The sequence below is a fragment of the Syngnathoides biaculeatus genome, chromosome 17 (genome assembly GCF_019802595.1).
Source record: "Syngnathoides biaculeatus isolate LvHL_M chromosome 17, ASM1980259v1, whole genome shotgun sequence".
Lineage (NCBI taxonomy): Eukaryota > Metazoa > Chordata > Actinopteri > Syngnathiformes > Syngnathidae > Syngnathoides > Syngnathoides biaculeatus.
The window spans coordinates 12,559,673-12,577,863 of record NC_084656.1 but is presented as its reverse complement, the minus strand read 5'-3'; the positions used below and the strand labels follow the sequence as shown (position 1 = coordinate 12,577,863).

The 18,191-nt window shown below is 41.2% G+C and overlaps 1 protein-coding gene across 3 annotated transcripts in view; it reads left to right on the top strand.

Annotated features, from left to right (window-relative positions):
• The window catches only part of strbp (spermatid perinuclear RNA binding protein), an 80,809-nt gene extending 65,747 nt beyond the window's left edge, over positions 1–15,062 (top strand). For 2 of the 3 annotated variants that reach the window (XM_061801659.1, XM_061801657.1), the window contains exons 14-20: positions 34–186; positions 276–410; positions 1,792–1,932; positions 3,699–3,828; positions 3,927–3,977; positions 10,041–10,143; positions 10,273–15,062. In XM_061801659.1, coding sequence (XP_061657643.1) covers positions 34–186; positions 276–410; positions 1,792–1,932; positions 3,699–3,828; positions 3,927–3,977; positions 10,041–10,135 — 705 coding nt within the window. In that variant the 3' untranslated portion in view covers positions 10,136–10,143; positions 10,273–15,062. Of the gene's footprint in view, positions 1–33; positions 187–275; positions 411–1,791; positions 1,933–3,698; positions 3,829–3,926; positions 3,978–7,425; positions 7,897–10,040; positions 10,144–10,272 lie in introns of those variants that run through there. The other variant, XM_061801660.1, reaches the window with a different exon arrangement.
• The last annotated feature ends 3,129 nt before the right edge of the window (positions 15,063–18,191 follow it).

Here is an 18,191-nt window from a genome sequence, read left to right as displayed (position 1 = left end):
TTAAGGTCACCGTGTTCTCTTTCCCTCCCGCAGGTTCTTCAGGCGATGGGCTACCCGACTGGTTTCGACTCAGACCTGGACCCCATGAGCTCAGATGAGAAGTCTGACAGTGAAGGCAAGAGCGAGGCGTCCTCGCACACGAGCAATAACGCAACGCACTCCTCGGACAGCTCCAACACACTGGAGGTGGGCCTCAAAAACAAAACACTATCGAGCTGACGGCCAAGTCAGTCATCCAAACGTAAGCTCTATTTACCTGTGTGTAACCTCCTCAGGTGCGAACTCAGGGCCCCATTCTGACAGCAAGCGGGAAGAACCCTGTCATGGAGCTAAACGAGAAAAGACGAGGTCTCAAGTATGAGCTCATCTCCGAAAGTGGAGGGAGCCATGACAAGCGCTTTGTCATGGAGGTGGGTGCTTCAGACACACTAATAGAAGCTGGAAAAGCGAAACAGAGGATGTTGTGGAGTTTGGAAATTTAATTTTAGTGCTGGGGAGAGCCAAGATAAGGAATGTATGGCCAGTGTTATTCAGCCTGCAAGAACATTTGTCATGATTTTCTATGTGGTAAAACAACTGTTTTATCCACAAATTTAATAAAATAGCTGATGCTAAATTAGGTGCTCACTCTTAACAGATTGTGCGTGCTGTTCGTGGGCATGACGCAAGGGAGCTACAAAGATTGTGATCCTTTACCAAGATTCCAAATAGTGGCCACTAAATTGAGTGTTCACTCACTCTAACTGAGGGTGGTTGGTGTTGAAATGGGGCGGACATTGTTGTATTTAAAAGAGGGTTTTACATTTTAGGTAGTTCTGATGGTGTTCACCATGAATCACACCACTGAAAACACAAAATGTGTTTTGAAGTGAATGAACATGAAAAGGCAAACAATCCTTGTCCTTAGTTACCGAAAATGATTACTTATCGTAATCATCCCAATCAACGTCATAATTTAGAGGGATTCGGCTCAGGTTTGATAAATCATAGTGCACGTGCTGAATTTGCATTAGCATGGGCAAATCCAATTTTTGTGCGTCTTTATACTCAGAAGAATGTAGAATGTGACTAAACCAGACCAATCACGAGAGATGATCTTCATGGCTTTCTCCACACTGCAACTTTTTTTATGTGTTCGTGGCAAGCTGCCCTAAGGCGTTGCGCCGGGCAATGCGTAGGTCGCTTGATGGAATGCGGGCGCTGTCGACAACGTGGCTGGGGGAGTGTAAAGAGGCCTTAAGTGCGCCCAGTTAGTAGAGCACCATTTAAATCTGTTTGTGTGAGCAATCTAATTTGCGGCCAGTTTTTGCATGCAAATTTTGCTTAATCAGGCGAGTAGTGTGGCCCTTTGAGGACTTTTAAAAACCAGTGGCCAGTGATGGAGAAACAATTCGAACACAAAGATAAACGTCAAATGCTCACTTGTACTCAGGCGGAATTGGCTAATGAAGTGTGATGCTACACACACACGCACACACGCACACACACAAGGAAGAACCAACTGTTTTCTAGTGCGGTCAATCAGTCAAGTTTGTTCATGGAGTGAGCCTGCTGTCGGTGAGGCGTGCTGTTTTCCGCCATGCCTCGCTGCTCTGTTGCTCTGCTGATTGATTAGCAAGCCTGTTCCAACAGCAGGGCGTCGCTAAGCAAGGGAGCCTGTTCGGCCAGGCCTTAGCGGAGTTGTTGATTGCCGCTAAACACGTGGTTTTGGGACAGCGTCGTCGAGTGATAATTGGTTTTGAGAGGGGGAAAAAAAGGGAAGTCGCTCATTCTATTCTCTATGTACGCCAGGTGGAGGTGGATGGACAGAAGTTTCGTGGGGCGGGCCCCAACAAAAAGGTAGCAAAGGCCAGTGCTGCTTTGGCCGCGCTGGAAAAACTCTTCTCTGGTCCCAACGCTGCTGCAAACAAGAAAAAGAAGCTACTGCCTCAGGTCAGGAACAAAACTACACAACAGGACCTAATCAACATCTTTGCGAATGAGGGATGTCCCGATACCACATTTGTCAGACACAGTATAAGTACATCAGTATATTTGAGTACCCTCTGATACCAAACTTGATAATGCTGTTTTGTTTTACAATAGTTAGTGCAATGTGCTTAAAAGTCAAGTGTCATGCCTATAAACATTGTAAAATAGATATTGTAATGGAAAAATACATACAATGTAAATATAACAATGTCTATACGAAAAAATAAATATAAGCGGAGAGCATGTCAGCCATGAATAAAGTTGCGAAAGTCTCATTCGACATCCAAGTGGTCGCCATATTGCCTGCAACGTGTCTTCATTACGTCACACCGTGACATTCGCCATTGAAAACACACTGTGCCACCGACTATGGGACATGGAAGCTCTTTTCAAAGAAGAGAACATCTCACAATTGAGTGAAGTGACCGGGGAAATATCACACCTATCGTTTCGAGTCATATTTAGATGATATGCGGATCATTTCTAACTAACAACAGACAGAATGTAAGAGCCACCCCAGCCGAAGCCATCTGTGGCGGACGAGGCGCCGCCGAAGCCATCCATGTCGCCAATGAGTACAGCGACACATTTAGCAACCCCTGACTTACGTACGCGGATCTTTTGTTACATTCTGAGAGGATTACACCCCCTCTCCCCCAACTATTTTTTTTTTAGTAGCTGTAGATACTCCTACCTGTCATTTGGAACCCATGAAGCTCTCGTCCTTTCCACCCGTGCAATCCATTTTTCACGGCGAACCGGGTCTTTTTAAAAAGTATGAAGAATGAATCGATCTTCCCTAGTGTTTGAATAATATCTAGCAATACAATGAGCTGGCATTTTGACTAACATGAAAGAACAAAGAGCTACCTTCCACAAGGTAAAAATAGTAGAAACATACGAGACCGCCTGAGTGGGCGTCTGCCCACTAACGTCACTTCTTGCTTCTTCTCCAAAACAAATGCCTCGAGAGGATTTTCATGGCGGGAGTGACAAAAATCCATATACGTCAAAATCATGTTGTGTGGTGGAAAAAAAAAACGGATGGTCCATTCCGGCTGCCTTTTTTTCCCATTGATAACATACTAAAAAATATGCATTTCATGACAGTGGAGCTTTAATTTTAATCAAACATTGTTCCATAACACAAACATGACCTTTTCTGGAACGTAGTGTAGATTTCACCCAAATATAACACTTTTTACAGCAACAGCTTGTCCTGACTGTCCTGACAGTTTTTAACATTCAACAGCATGTTTTTTTTTCTATAGTTCATGCCACACAGTTTAATGTAGTCTGCAACACAACTTTTCACTTTTGAAATAAAACTGGCTGGAAAACTGAAGTGATTATCGTATAATCATATCACTTCTTTCTTCCTCGCTCTCTCTGGAGCGGTGTATAAAAAGAGAGGGGCGGGTTCTTTTTTTTCCTGAAAAAAAAAGCTTCTCTGCATTATTCACAAAGGCTGAAATGAGACAATTGGACTAGTCTTGCTCATTGAAGATGTTTGACCTTAAATTCAAAACCTGTCCTCAGTTGAAATTTTTTAGGTACGGAGTCTCCCCATTTACGTTGTGTGGGAAACGTAATGTGTGCATTGTGCCCATAGTTAGTAGTACGAAGATTAGATGCCCATAATGTCGAGAGTTGCGCAGCTTTCTACTGCTCTTTGTGTACGTGAAAGCTAATTCTCCATGAAATCTCCATTGTGTCCTCGCGTTCAGACCAAAGGAGCTTTGGCTGCGGCGGCGGCAGCCTCGGCAGTGGCAGCTCAGGTAGCCCGAGGAAGAGGAAGAGCCACCCTCGCACGGGGAGCTTTCGTCAGCGCCGCAGCACCAGGCTACGTTACGCCAGGTAAAACATTTTTGTTATTCATCACTAGATTTCAGGTTTAATCAGTGTATAAGATGCTACAAGTGTACGATTTGACGGTTTCGCCGCCTCGTCAACAGGCTTCGGAACGCCGTACGCCTACAGCCCCGCCGCAGCTGCTCCTGCTTACGGTACGTGGGACTTGTTCTTTCCTGTTATTGCAACGCCCACTTCCTGTCTGTCACTTTTCTTCCTCCTTTTTTTTTTTTTTTTTTTTTTTTTTACACGCAGACCTCACTCAACAGCAACTGCAATTATTCTAATGGTTCAAAATCTTCTGCCTTTGACTGTCTACCATCTTATCTTTCCTTTAAGTTTTTCGTGCTTCTCTAATTGTTTAAATGCTGATCAGGGCTGCAGGCTTTCTGTCCTGTGTGTGGTTGCATTTGGTGTGTGTTCTTCAAAGAAATGTGCTCTTCAGCTAAGTATCCACTCACCACTTGATATTCAGCCAAGCACTGCTGTCTGACTTTCTGGTCCCAAGCTAAGATCAAATGAGATGGTATTAATCCCAACGGGAAATGAGAGTGCAACAGGCCCTTCTACTCAAATATATGATATAGAAGAAAAGGTACAGGAAGTAAAGATAGGCAAAGTAATCAATGAATGATTGCTTAGAAATCGGTCGATTGTGCGGAATTGTTGATGACTGCACCGCCAGAGGTGCTGTTGAGTCGTCTGTCATGAGTCTTCAAGGCTGCATAATTCTGCTCAATATGGTGCTGTCATTGAATCGAGAGAGCAGAACCTTTGCAGAAAGCTCTTTTTTTCCCCCAATGTATTGTTTTGATTGTAGACTGATAATATTTCTAGTTTTAAAAGTCGATCAAGGAAATCTCACCAGATGCACATTTCTAGTCAAAATATGTTCAAGGAGTCAGTTTACGACCGTTCTGACAATCTCCATTTTGCACAAGAAGGCAAACTCCTCCACACTTGCTCTTTTTCATTTGATTGTGGAGTATTTATGGCCCGTAAATGTTTTGCACACAAAACATTACTGTAATTATGAATTACTGCGCCGTATAAATTTGGCTTACGTATCTGCCGTCAGAACGGAACACCGTAAACAAATTGGAAACCATAAATCCATCGGCCACACATCAGCCATAGCACGTGACTGAAACTACTGCTGTAGCCATTATGTAGTATTTGTTTGGATAGCAAACTACAAGTACAGGGGCTCCTCGGTTTACGATGGTTAGAAATCGTACTCAATGAACTAGTTTACCGTTGGACTTACAGTTTTTCATCTGTTTTGTACAGTATTTATGGCATGGGTTTGTTTTTCATACAAATTATTTAACTAACCTCCACTGTATATTTCCTCGAGTGTGTGTGAAATTTTGTGCGTGAAATGGCTCATCAGCTTGTGACCTAGTAGAAGTCGAGGAAGTACCACAAAATGGCCGAATGGGTGTTGCTATTTTGGGACTTTTACTAACCGGAGAAACACAATCTGTCCTGCTGAAATTGTTATTTCTATTTAGATTAGCGGAGTGTGAGCTGCTCATAGTCCCCGCTGCAGTAAACAGGCCGTAACTTTATACCTGCTAATTGTTTCCATGGCCGTCATTGCTCAGGATGCTCCTTGGGACTCATATACAGGAATGAGTCACAATTGTTGGCAAGTGCATATGGTATTTTTGACCTATAAGAGTTCCATAGATCCGCACATAGTGACGTACAGCACATAGTGAGCCTTGTTTTTTTTCCACTTCGAATTGGGCTTACAGTACACTAGGGAATGGTCCATGCCACTTTTTTGTCCAGTGGTTTTTCCCTTTTCTCCACTTGAGTTACCGTCCCCCACCCCAGAATTCAAATCTGTCAGCCGAAACTTGATGTCGTGCTCCATGAACCAAAAAACTGCCACCTAACATACTGAAGAAACAAAAAACTACAAGCCTGAAAAAAGCAGTATGCTCACTTCATCTTACACCTACCATTGGCTTGTTGTGTGTAATAACTTATATTTAATAACTTTTGTTGCACCAGGAGTTACTGTAACTAGTTGATAGCAGGACCGGACCATATTGATCCCTTTAAGTTTTAATAAGAGCAATTCATTAAGAAAAAAGCATGATACGCGACTGTCATCACCAATGTATGTCACGTAATTAATGTAATTGTAATCATTTTCATCATATTTCGATGATCCTTTGTGAAAAGAATAAGTTTTGCGTAGGGGGGGTGGAAGCGTTGCAAAGGACTGTGCATGCGAATTTCCAGGTTTAACAGCTTCCGAGTTCCTCAGCCTAGTGGTCCTGCTCTACATGCTCCGTAGCCTCCTGCCCGAGGGGAGAGGGTAGAAGAAGAGTATGTGCAGTGTTGTTTTAGCGTAGCTAGCGAGATGGGAAAAAGTTTGGTTACGATTTTCTGAATTTATTACGCATTTGTTGACTTTATTGAATGGGACAGCCAAATACAAAATTAAAAGACTCTCAAGGATCATGGAGGAGATGCTAACACCGATCCATACTTTATAAGGCCAAGCAGAGGTGGAGCTCCTCACATCACTCACTCTGACATCTCCCTTGAAGGCGCTCATCAAGAAACTTTGGCTTTGGGCTTAATTCATGACTTCATGAGACCAGTTTATTTCTTGAAATTCTCTTTGATTCCATTTTTATAATCTTCCTTGACAACACTGCGCTGTTTTTCAACTATTAATAATGTAACGAGACAATTGTGGCAGTCTTTGGTGGTTGTACCAGATGGATCGCACTACGGTTTGTTTTAATGAGGATGTGAAATGCAAACAAATTAGGTTGTGACTTGTTCACAGAATGAATAAGTCATGCATCACGGTTCCACAGTACGGTCCAAAAATGTAACATTTGTATAATAAAACTTTCACACAAATCCTTTTTGGAGACTTGTGTTATTTCTCACCAAAATGTAGTTCGTCATCGTCAGAAACAGTTCATCCTTGCATCCTCCAGACACCTTTGGAGATCTTTGTACTGCTGAGTGCTATCCTAGTCATAATATCTATTTTACTCCATTTTAGACATCCAGATAGATTGGAAGAAAGTTGCGCTATGTTGCCTCATCTGCGTGCATTTTTACTGTTGTGAGCTACGACATGATCCTTGCTGGATGATCATCCAAGCTTCAGCACCAGCTGATAGCTCCCACTAGTTGAAAGGAGGTCAATTCCCTACATGCCATTTGAGAAAAGATTGTCGGACGTGAAAATGGGGATTGGGCTTCCGCTCCCTCGCCGCTTGCAACTTGGTCAGTGGCTGTGTATTTAATAAGACTTCCTCTGTGGGTCTGATATGGCCAAATATTGTAGCAGCGAGGTCTGCTAATCCACAGACACGAAGAACCGCTCTTCTCTTTCTGATTCACATCTTTAATAGTGCGTCCTGCTTTCTAATCACGCACGAGCTCTGTCCGCTGCTTTAAGATGTCTAACAACTAACAACTAACCCTGCTGCCGGCAACGTCTACTCATCCAAACCTCTGAGGACCAAGCTGGGCACGGTCTCATAGCTGAGCGTTTACAAACTCTTTTGTAGGCCTCAATACTCACTCACGTAGAGCTGTGCTCTTCTCATGTCTCCCCTCTAGGTTTGCCCAAGAGAATGCTTCTGTTGCCAGTCATGAAAGTACCTGCCTACCCCGTTCCCCACTACCACTTCTTTTAGACCACCAGACACAAACCAAACACTCCTGCTTGTTTTTTTTTCCACAAGGAACACTTTTTCTTCTTTCTCTACACTCTCAGTGATTGGGAGAGAATTAAAGACTTAAGGTGTACATATATATATATATATAGAGAGAGAGAGAGAAGTGCTTTTTTGACGACCCCCCCCCCCCAAATAAATAAATAAATAAATAAATAAAACAATATACTGGAGGTTTATATTTTGGAGTCAAAAACTTGAAGCATTTGTACTGTGAAATTTATACTGTGTCGCATCCTAAATTATATCGATTGTTAATTTGTTCTTTGCTTGGGAGGGGGTTAACTTTTGCAATAAGTCATACAAAATCTCTGTAAAGTATAAAACTAATGTGAGCTATGTGAGGGGATGTATAGGGGTGAAAAAAAACAATCTTGTTGAATAAAATTCATTTCCTATGAAAGTGAAAATCTGACTGGTGTAATTTTTTTGTAAACAGCTTATATTTTCTTAACTCTCAGTAAAAACTACATTTCTGTTTTTGCCAACGAGGTCTAATTGAAGCTCCACTTAATGAGAGGACAATGACATGCTAATCGTTGATGCTCCTGCCTCATGTATGGACATGAAATTTCAATCTTTTCTGTGAGTTCAATGTCATGTCTTTATGGCGAGCTGGAAACAAGAAGACAATTTTTCCATCTTTCAGTCAGATCCCGCACTCTGGATTCAGCTGCGCAGTCCAATTACCTCCCAAGGACTAAAACCTAGCAGGTGTCCTACAGGAGATCATCTACAGCGCAAGTGAACGTGAGGCAGACCTGTGCGTCCTCGTATAAGCGGACGTGTTTAGCAGTACGTGATCACGTTGAAGAAAGCAATTTCAAATGATTGGCAGGGCCAGTATTATAGTTGTATTGATTTGTTCATTATTTCAGTAATGAGAATTTCCAACTTCCTCACTAGGTAGAGTAAGTTGCTCCCACTTTGTCTTGATGGCTGTTCAGATCTTTGAAAATAGGCGATCGGGATTTTTAGGTGAAGGATCAGTTTGTTTCAACAATAATATATATATATATATATATATATATATATATATATATATATATATACATATATATTTTTTTTAACCTGAAATACTTTGTAACAAGCAAAAAGTGATGAAATTATGGAATCAACAGCAGCAGCAAGAAAATGCACAACACAAATAGCAACTCTTATTTCTTAATTAAAAAGATGATGGATTATTATGCCTGTCTTTGCTACACTGCAAAATATTAAAGGATTTTATGTATTTATTTATTGCAGGTTAGGCACTTCTTAGTTAGTATGTCTGAGGTTCGAAGGTTGCCTCTAGCAAGTTAGTTCAACAGAAGACCCGAAATTGTCCATAGATGTCTTGAGACCACAGACTGTTGGATCCACAACATCGTCTCCTTTTCTGTCACACTCAGTACTTCTCCCCCGAGGGCTGTCTGCTGAGCCCCCTCCTGTTCACACTACCGACCTCTGACTGCTTAGCGAAATTGCCAAGCTCTCATATGGTGAAGTTTGCGGACAATGCGGCAGTGGTGGTCCAATAAGTCCTAGTACAGAGAAGAAGAAAGTGGTGGACTTTCTCTGGAAGCTGCATTGTGTTGGACTGTGGAGCGATTTCTTGGTTGTTTCTGTGTGCCCTGTAACTACCAAGTGACCAGTCAAGGGTGTACCCCGCTTCTCACTCAGTCAGCTGGGTTAGGCTCCAGCTCATTTACTTCATTAGAACAAGGGAAACAAATAGAAAATGGGTGGTTTGAGGTCCACTCATTCTGCTTTCACGTGACCAAACCCAGAAAACAATAACAAACATCCAAACTTGGTGAAATTCTGTTTTCTGGTGGCTTCGGACTCCAGCTAAATGCGATCGTATGTGCGAATAAACCCTACACATCAGATATTGTCATCTTTTGTGGCTCAGTTGTGACGTTTACCATTTTTAAAAAAGACAATGCAAACACAATGTAAACACTGAAACTTCCTACGGTTGCTTTGTCATCTTCCCCTTCGCAACTCATCTGAAGCGGGAGGAAGTGCTTCAATCCATTTTGCGGAACGTGGAAGTACAATAGGTTGAGCAAACAACAACTTAGTCATTAGCTTTAGTGTGAAGATGATATACTTCCCCGCAATTGGCCGGCAAACATTCCGGAGTGAGGCCACCTCTTCCCCAAAGTCTGCTCCCTTATCTGCCCCCCAAATGAGAACATTCGCGATACCAAATGGGTGCATAAAGACTGTGTGACATTCTTGACTGAAATGTATTTTTAAGGACGACTCCCAACTTTCTATTAAGCATTTTGAAAATGTCACACTATCCCTTCATAATTAGTGGTGAGTGTAATTTAAACATTAGGAAATGCCACCCTTCCAATAACCTTTTTTCGCTTTGTTGGAACGTTTCCGAGAACGGTTCAAGTCGTGGAAGTGGCGGCGCTGCAAATGCCAAACTAACTTTGGTAGTTTGAAAAATCTCAAATGTGCGTGCCAGATGTGTGACTTCACGTCTTTGTGTCGTTCCAGGGGGTCTTTTCATAGACAATCCCTTCTACCAGCCGCGGACCCTCGCTCCTTTCATCATCCACCTGGGCCCCCAGGATCTCTTCTCTGACTTCTAAAAGAGACGGCAAGTTTTCGGACCCCCCTGATCCCCGCACCTCGTCACACGTTACCCTGTGGCGGCTCACAATTCCTTCCTGTTTCTTTTTTTTTGTTTGTTTTTTGTCTTCTTCTATTTTTACTGTTGCGCTCACAGATTTCTAAACAAGCAGCAGAAGGTGACTGCTCCTCTTTCGTTCTTCTCGATGAAGCGGACACGTCACGGTGGGAGGAGGAGGAGGATGAGGAGGAGGATGGGGGACTGTAAGGGAGGGGGGTGGGGCCAAGTTTCCCCTAAAGCAATACTCATATTTGAGGAAAAAAAGCGTGAACTGGCTGGTCTTTATAGCAATAGCAATACACATGAACTCCTCTCTTCAAGAAGAATGTCCGGCGACTTCATGCGGCGTTGCAATAGCTCGTCTTGATTGTATCCAAATGATGTGCGTCTGTGTGTGTGTGTGTGTGTGTGTGAATATTACACATATATGTAGTGTGTGTGTGTGTGTATATATATATTATACACATTATACATACACACATATGAGCAGTTTGTTGAGTATAATATTATGACAATGTACATATGTAAATACATTTTAAAGGATAACTTATTGTTATAAATAATTTTAGGATGATACGGTGTAATGTACCTGTAATAACACACTATAGCTTTCTTCCAGTTTTCTATACACGAGCTAATTGTAGGAGAACCAATATTATCTTTGCTATTATTCCTATTAATCGCTGCTCTTAGTATAATAATGGCACTCGCTTCCCTTTCTGGATGTCTTTCTGAGCCTTTTTCAAGGGGTGCTCACGTCCTCTAATCAGCCAATCTTACGTTAGCCCCCCCCTCCCCACACACACACACATTTACTTGCTGTCAGAAAGCACATGTTCTAAAGTCGCACTGGTGGCAGGGAATGCTCTTCGTGTTTATGTGTAGTGTGTAAGCATTGTCATCTGTGAAACGCGTCCAGTCGACTCTGATGGGAATTTGCTCGATCATCTTCGGAAGCAAAAGCACACACGTTGCAATGCGTACTGATGCGCAACTGGACGACAACGCCGATTTCAGGCGGACTCATTGCACATCCAACTTTTTAACGGAACTGATAAGGAGTTAATACTGCATCGTTAGGGTAGGAATGTGCTCCCGACGGACGGCCCGAGTTGAAACTCTTAATATTCAGCGGCTGTTCTTTGACTCTTTTGGAAGTTTAGTCCTTTCGGTTTCCGTTTCTCGAGTTTTGCCACATGCAGTTCCCGTGCAAAATTGGATTTCAAATATGCGTCGCGCACATTTAGTGTAATTGTAGGGACTGCTTGTGTTTTCAAGGGCTTGCTTGTTGGTTGCCGCTTGCTGTATTTTGAGTTTTTCCTCACGAGTGGTGGACGATTTAAATGAGGGCCTTAAAACTAAATTTGCCTGGGAAAGAAAAAAAAAAGTGTAGAGATTCAAATTGATTGAAATTGAAACTTAAAAGTTGCCTACTAAAAATCATTTAAGAACAATGTAAAGGTCCCATGCCATCAATTTTCTGGAGGGAGGAGCAAGTTGCTCACAGGATGTTGTCGAAAATATACTAGTATACAAGTACACATCGCTCTGACGGCAAGCTTTGCTATTTCATTCATTGATAATTATAAATTAGAAATATAGTTGAGTATGGTTGTGTCACATTTTGTCCTGGATAAAATGCCACATCTTTCAAAATCCTTCTTAAGAGTACGCATACTCGTAACCTCATTCATGGTACACAGTACATCCTGATAAAAAAAAAAAAATAAATTATCCTGTCAGTAACTGAAGAACCTTACCGCATCGTAAACAAAGCATGAAGTAATATTTAATTGTATCTTGGGAAGGAGCAGTGTTCTTGCCTCACTCCTCCACTGCGGTTTAATATTTCTAGTTCATCTTGTTTTAACGTAAACATCACCAGCCTTTTTTAAATGTAGACTTACGTCTATAGTACTGATTAATGTGAAGCGCTACCAGTTTGATTCCAATTTTTTAATCTATGTTAAAACGATGACTATGTTTATGATTTCCCCCGATAAGTACAAGGTAACAAGGTAGATCCAGAAAACATTCTAGATCTAGATCACACCACCCTTTTTTTTTTTCCACCCCTTGAGTCATTTCATTGACTTTGCAGAGTTAAGATTTGGCAGAGGTCAAAATTGGCCCATGGCAGTAATACATATTTATATTGTTTGTTTATGGCAACATTCCATTTGGATTTTTATCACCTCAAAATCAGTGAGCATGTTCAGGCTTCTCTCCGAGGTTGAGGACAGTTTGGAACTTTTAAAGTGACCTCCACCACTCGAAGTCTTTCCCCTCCTGCCTGGTCTGTGCTCTGCAATGCCCTGTGTGTGCCCCCCCCTCTTGTGCCCCCCTGCGGCCCCCCTGCTCTCGCTCCAGATGGCCCACATTAATGAGGCACACACTGAGCAACCTCCTCAATTCCCTCTGCACTCCAGTCACACTATTGCAGTCATTCTGGCTACACGAACATTTGTTATTGTCGCGGATTTAAGATTTATTCCTTCGGAGGTGTCAAACTCAAGGGCCCAGGGCCAGATGCGGCCCACCGCATCATTTTTTTGTGGCCCGCGAAGGCAAATCATGTGCAACGACTTCCATGATTCTTGCGGTTGGTGTGCAGTACTGTGGCACTTTGACTTACAAGTTCAATTTGTTTCACGAGTCACTCAAATAATTTGAATCTCAAATCAAATTTCTCCGCTGTGATGAACAAAAATTTGTAACGTTTTTGTGTGGTTTAAAGAAAAATAGCACTCTACAGTACTGTATTATACTATTGTACATACATAAATATAAGTCACAGATTTGATTGTGAAACACGAAGACCATCAGAACTAGGCTGCAGTAACATAGGTTGGTTTCTGCAGTGTATGAAGAGCAATTAGCCTGTCTATGGCATTTCCCTTTTTGTGTTCATATTAAGATAGCAGACTTTTGTAAGGCAAAGATCTGCTGTTTGGTTTTGTTTTATGCTTAGTTATCCAGTGAACTTCAACTGGAAGTAGCAATACTGCTTGAAGCAAAGACTCGAGGCCTCTTTTTTTCAAAAAACTGTTGGCTATCTGCCCAACTGCACACAGCACGCTCAGGGAGGATAGAATATACGTCATCCACCTCTTATTAGCACTCACATTGTTTGGAGCCTTTTTTTTTTTTTTTAAACACTTGCCCCATCCCCCAAAACAAAAACCCAAACAAACTTATAAGTCACAGCACGGCTGTACATGTTCCACACAGAGTTTGTTTGGTGCTTCTAATTTGAGTTGGGTGTAGCTTTACAAAAGCACCTGCGTTTTTTTTTTTTTGTGTGTGTGGATCGTCACTTTTCTATCATTAAAAACACTTTTTGGCATCTGAAACATACAAAGATTTCCACGCTTGGATGCAGCAATACTTTCTCTAGCTGGCGTGTGTTATCTTTTTACCCGCCTGCCTCGTCGGGAAGAAAATATTGCAGACATGCAGGATGTGTTTTCATCCACACGCCAAAGATTCTGAAGCAACCCGTCAAGGTGTCACACATCCGGCGTTGAGAATTTTGTTGGTCCTGTGGGACTAGAAGGAAGTTAACTTTACCTCCTCCAGACGTCTTGTTGAAATAGCTGCATAATGGTTTGCAATACATGACAGCAGCCAGCGGAGGGCGCCGGTAATTCATGCCCAACTCGTCCGATGCCTAAACGGGCTGCAGTAGAAATCGGCGCGGAACAAGTTTAATGTAAAAATTCTGAAGTTTTTGAAATGCGGCTTCACCTTTCACTTTGCTCAACTAACATCGTAGTGACATCATAATGGGAAATAATGTGATGAAAAACATTTATTAATATAAAAGAATAACATTAAAAATGCAGAATTTTTTTTTGTTTGGAAACATGACCGAAGGGCCTCGCCACTGGTAGATGACTTAAGTGATTTCAAATCGATCAACTGCGACTGAGTGATGATCGGTCAGGGGTGTACGTGGCCTCTCACCCAAAGTCAACTGGGATTGGCTGCGTCCCGTTTACTCACCCAATACCCCCACACCACACCCCCACGGGATGGGGAATCGATGTTTTTCTCCTCGCATGCACTCATACAGCCACGGATGGAAAGTCGCGGCCGCAGAGTGTTTTCCGACTGGGGCAGAAAGAGATCGCAAATAGATCCGGCATCAAGTTTCACCTTCGCAGCTGACCAGAATATCTGCGGATCATATCATTTTCCTGCACGTGTGTGTATGCGTGTGTTGGAACATTATCTACATCAACTACACTGCATACTGTGCGCACTTCTGTACACACGCTCATTTGTCCACACATGTGCAGCGGGTTGCGGCAGACAGTCCAGACCTGCTGGTCAAGGTTCAACGTGGTCCTGCTAAACGACGGAACTTTTTACTTTGGGAATGTACACGATGTTGTTCTAGTGATTGTAGAGTAGAATGTATTTACTCATAGAGTAAAAAAAACATATTAATATGGTCTATATACGGACACATGCCTGTGTGTGTATGTATATATATATATATATATATATATATATATATACATACACACACACACATACACTGTACATTGGTACTGTATACATTTTCAACTTGAACTGTTTTTGGCGCATCACATTTGTTTTCTTCAATTTTTATTTCAAGCATTGTGATAAATTTAGTGTCTTATGATCTTGTAAATATTTTTTTTTCGTTATTTTGGGAAGATTTTGACAAAGAACCATTTTATGATGCCGCCTACGAAACTACGGAGCGATATTTAACCCTCACAGTCTATTGAGCTGATTGACGTGGCGAGAAGAAAATGAAGGTGATCAGAATGTGCTTTGTTTCACTGTTTGGTAGCAAATGTTCACGGCAGTGCTGCTTTGCATTTCTTCACTTCATTTATGCTTGTGGGAGAGAATAATAAAGGAGAAAAAGTGCTGAATCATCACATATGACCACTTGTGAACTAATTGTCAGCTAATTTGCTTCACAAAGCATCCTTTTATCATGAGAAAAATAAGAGTGCAAGCAAGAGTTTGAATAAATATCATTAAATAATTCTATTGTTTTACTGCATTAAACATTTCATCTGGTTAAAATAATATATATTGTACTATCAGTCATATAAATTGGCAAATACAATTTTTTAAAGGCATAAATAATCAACTAAAAAAATGTTTTTAGGTCATAGATAAACCCAGAAACCATACTCACACATACATCAATGGTCTTGGTCTTTTTAAATAGTTGTTTGTTTTAACTGATGCGGGGATATTTTTCAGTTCCTTAGAACACTCTTTGAAGTCCAGAATCACCAGGAAACTTCGGAACGAATGGGAAAAAAAATCTCGGCCCAGTTCATAAAAATGGCAATGAAGTTCATTTTTTTGCCGTTTTGGCAGGTCACCGTGGGTCGCAAAACGAATGAAGGATGAAAACACTTTTAGCTCCAGTGGTGCCGGGAAAGCTTCCACCCACACAGCAGGTGATTCAGCCTGATCTAGAAAAAAAAATAAATAACAATAATAAACCCTTCCCTTCTGGGAGTCAATGACCACAATCGTAGTCTCCTGAAACGCTCATTCGTATGAATTAATCTCTCAGTTAAAAATGATGTTCTTTTATACTGTGCAGTGTTTCCAACATGTGTTTAGCCTCCTGAAACAGTTTTTCTGCTGTTTTGGGTAGCAACAGAGTTCAAACGATGTGACATGTGAATTGTCAATCATTTACAAATTACTGAATGAAGTGCACGTAAATGCTCGGACATATTTTATTTTTCCTCTTTAGCAAACAATTTTTAAAATGTGAGCAAGATGCCATGTCGATTTTTATTTAACTATTTTGTTTAATGCAAAATAATTTATCATTCATTTAAGGTGGACATGTGCATTCTAATTGTTCTTCTTCTTCAGTGAATATTGGAAAGAGAGCCTTTTATAGAACATGATACGTTCCGGATCCACCCGGAAAAATGATGAAACGTTGTGATACTGTTCGACCATGTAAAAAAAAAAAAAAAAAAAAGTTTATACTGGAAATTGTACTCCTTCCACTAACTTTGACCACATTTAAACAAGCTTAACAGTTTGTTTCCTTGTTTCTAGTGCCACCCGGCGTGTTGTGGCGGAATGAAGTACTATACCATATGGGCCCAACCCTAAATTCTTGACCACCTCACCCCTATCTTATTTTAAGTTTCTTTTTATAGTGGACACCCTAAAGATCTCCCCCAAATAAATATGCACATTGCAGGTCAGCCCGTCATCCTGTAGTAACGGGAACATCAACGTTGTTGATTAGCATGCGATGCTAACACTTGCCCTTTCACTCATAACTGGTGGCAATGTACAGTAATCAAAAGCATATCGTCTGTGGACAACACACTGGCTGATGTTACTTAATGAAAAATAAATACACAATTATATCATGTATTTGACATAGGTAAATGTGGTAAATGCCGTTTTCCCTCTCCTCCTAAATAATTGATTTATATAGTATTTTGTTTTGACACATTTTCACCAGGTGCAACCTAATTAAATTGTAAGGATTTAAAAAAATATATTCAGTGCTGGAACTATCCTGGCGACAGTACTTGCTCATCCACGCAATCTGCGCCACTCAAGGGATACTGTACACACATTCACAGTCATGATTACTACAATGAAGAATGCAGACGTGTACCTCACGTGTGTGTATCTTGGATTGTTTAGTGGTGACAGAGTATGCACCAAACCTGTATACCAGGGGTGCTCAATGCGTCGATCGTGATCGACCGGAGGCAGTCTTAGTCGATCGCGGGACAGCGTGCCAAAAAAAAAAAAACCCAAAACAAACAAACAAACAAAAAAAAACATCACTCAATGTACCTCTAAGCTGTGCGCGTACGCAATTGTGCACCGCTGATGCAGTCTCTTCGCAGATATTCTGCGTTGCATGTAAAAAAAAAATAAAAATAAAAATCCAATGCAAATTGAAAGTATAATATAATATATAGTATATTATAGTATAGTATAGTATAACTTTTAAAGGCATACAGTCATAATTACAAATGTTACAGTACTTACACAGCCCATCAATGTGATTTATAATGAAAGCGTCCACCACCGCAGCTTTAGTTTGAAACACAGTCTGGGCAACGTAGAGCAAACAAAGACGAGCTAGACATGCTGCTTATGTTTACTTTCGATGTTAATGGAGAAAGTTTAAAAAAGAAATGCTGCTGTTTTAAGATGAAATGACTGTCGGAGTATGTGAATAATCAAAGAAAAAGCGGTTAAACTGGATGAGATTTTCTCTTTTCCGAGTGGGAAAGGTCTGGTCTGAAGCTAAAGTATAAAGTGCAGAATCAGATGGTGTGTAGTTTGAAAATTCCACCTTGGTGCAGCCTGATCCAGGATGAAAGCACACACAATACAGTGCACAAAAAGCTAATTCTGTATTGTGAATATACATATATATTTATAAATAGTATAATATATCACATAACATAAATAACAACATTGGGAGCATCAAACTCACACCCACCCTCCAACACCTCCTCAGTAGCTCACGAGAGGGTGGTTGCTTGAAAAGTAGATCTTGGGGTAAAAAGTCTGGGCATTCCTGCTCTATACAGTAAATGGGATGAATTATTGGAAAATATTATTACATGATCACTAATTTGCAGATTTTATCTAGTGCGGGAGGGCGGGGGGATCTGGAATGTAGCCCTTTGTTATAAATTTGGGATTACAGTATTGGAATAGAAAAATTGACTTTTCTTATCAGGCTGAAAAATAAAAAAAAAAATAGATTTGGACAAGAATAGCATAAATGTATCTCTGTACCAAGCCAGTCATCTATGAGTGTACAGTATGCATTTATTCCTCAATCTCATTTGTGTGGGTGGAAGTGAGGACACCGAGAGGAAGTGGGGAGGTGTAGCTGACGGCATGAAGGTGACGTCTGCTCTCAGGTATCAGCGTCACACCTGCTGCTGTGCAATCTGTCAACATCTCAGAGGGCCGCTGAGACGCATCACGGCTTGCAACAATAAACAGTAGCA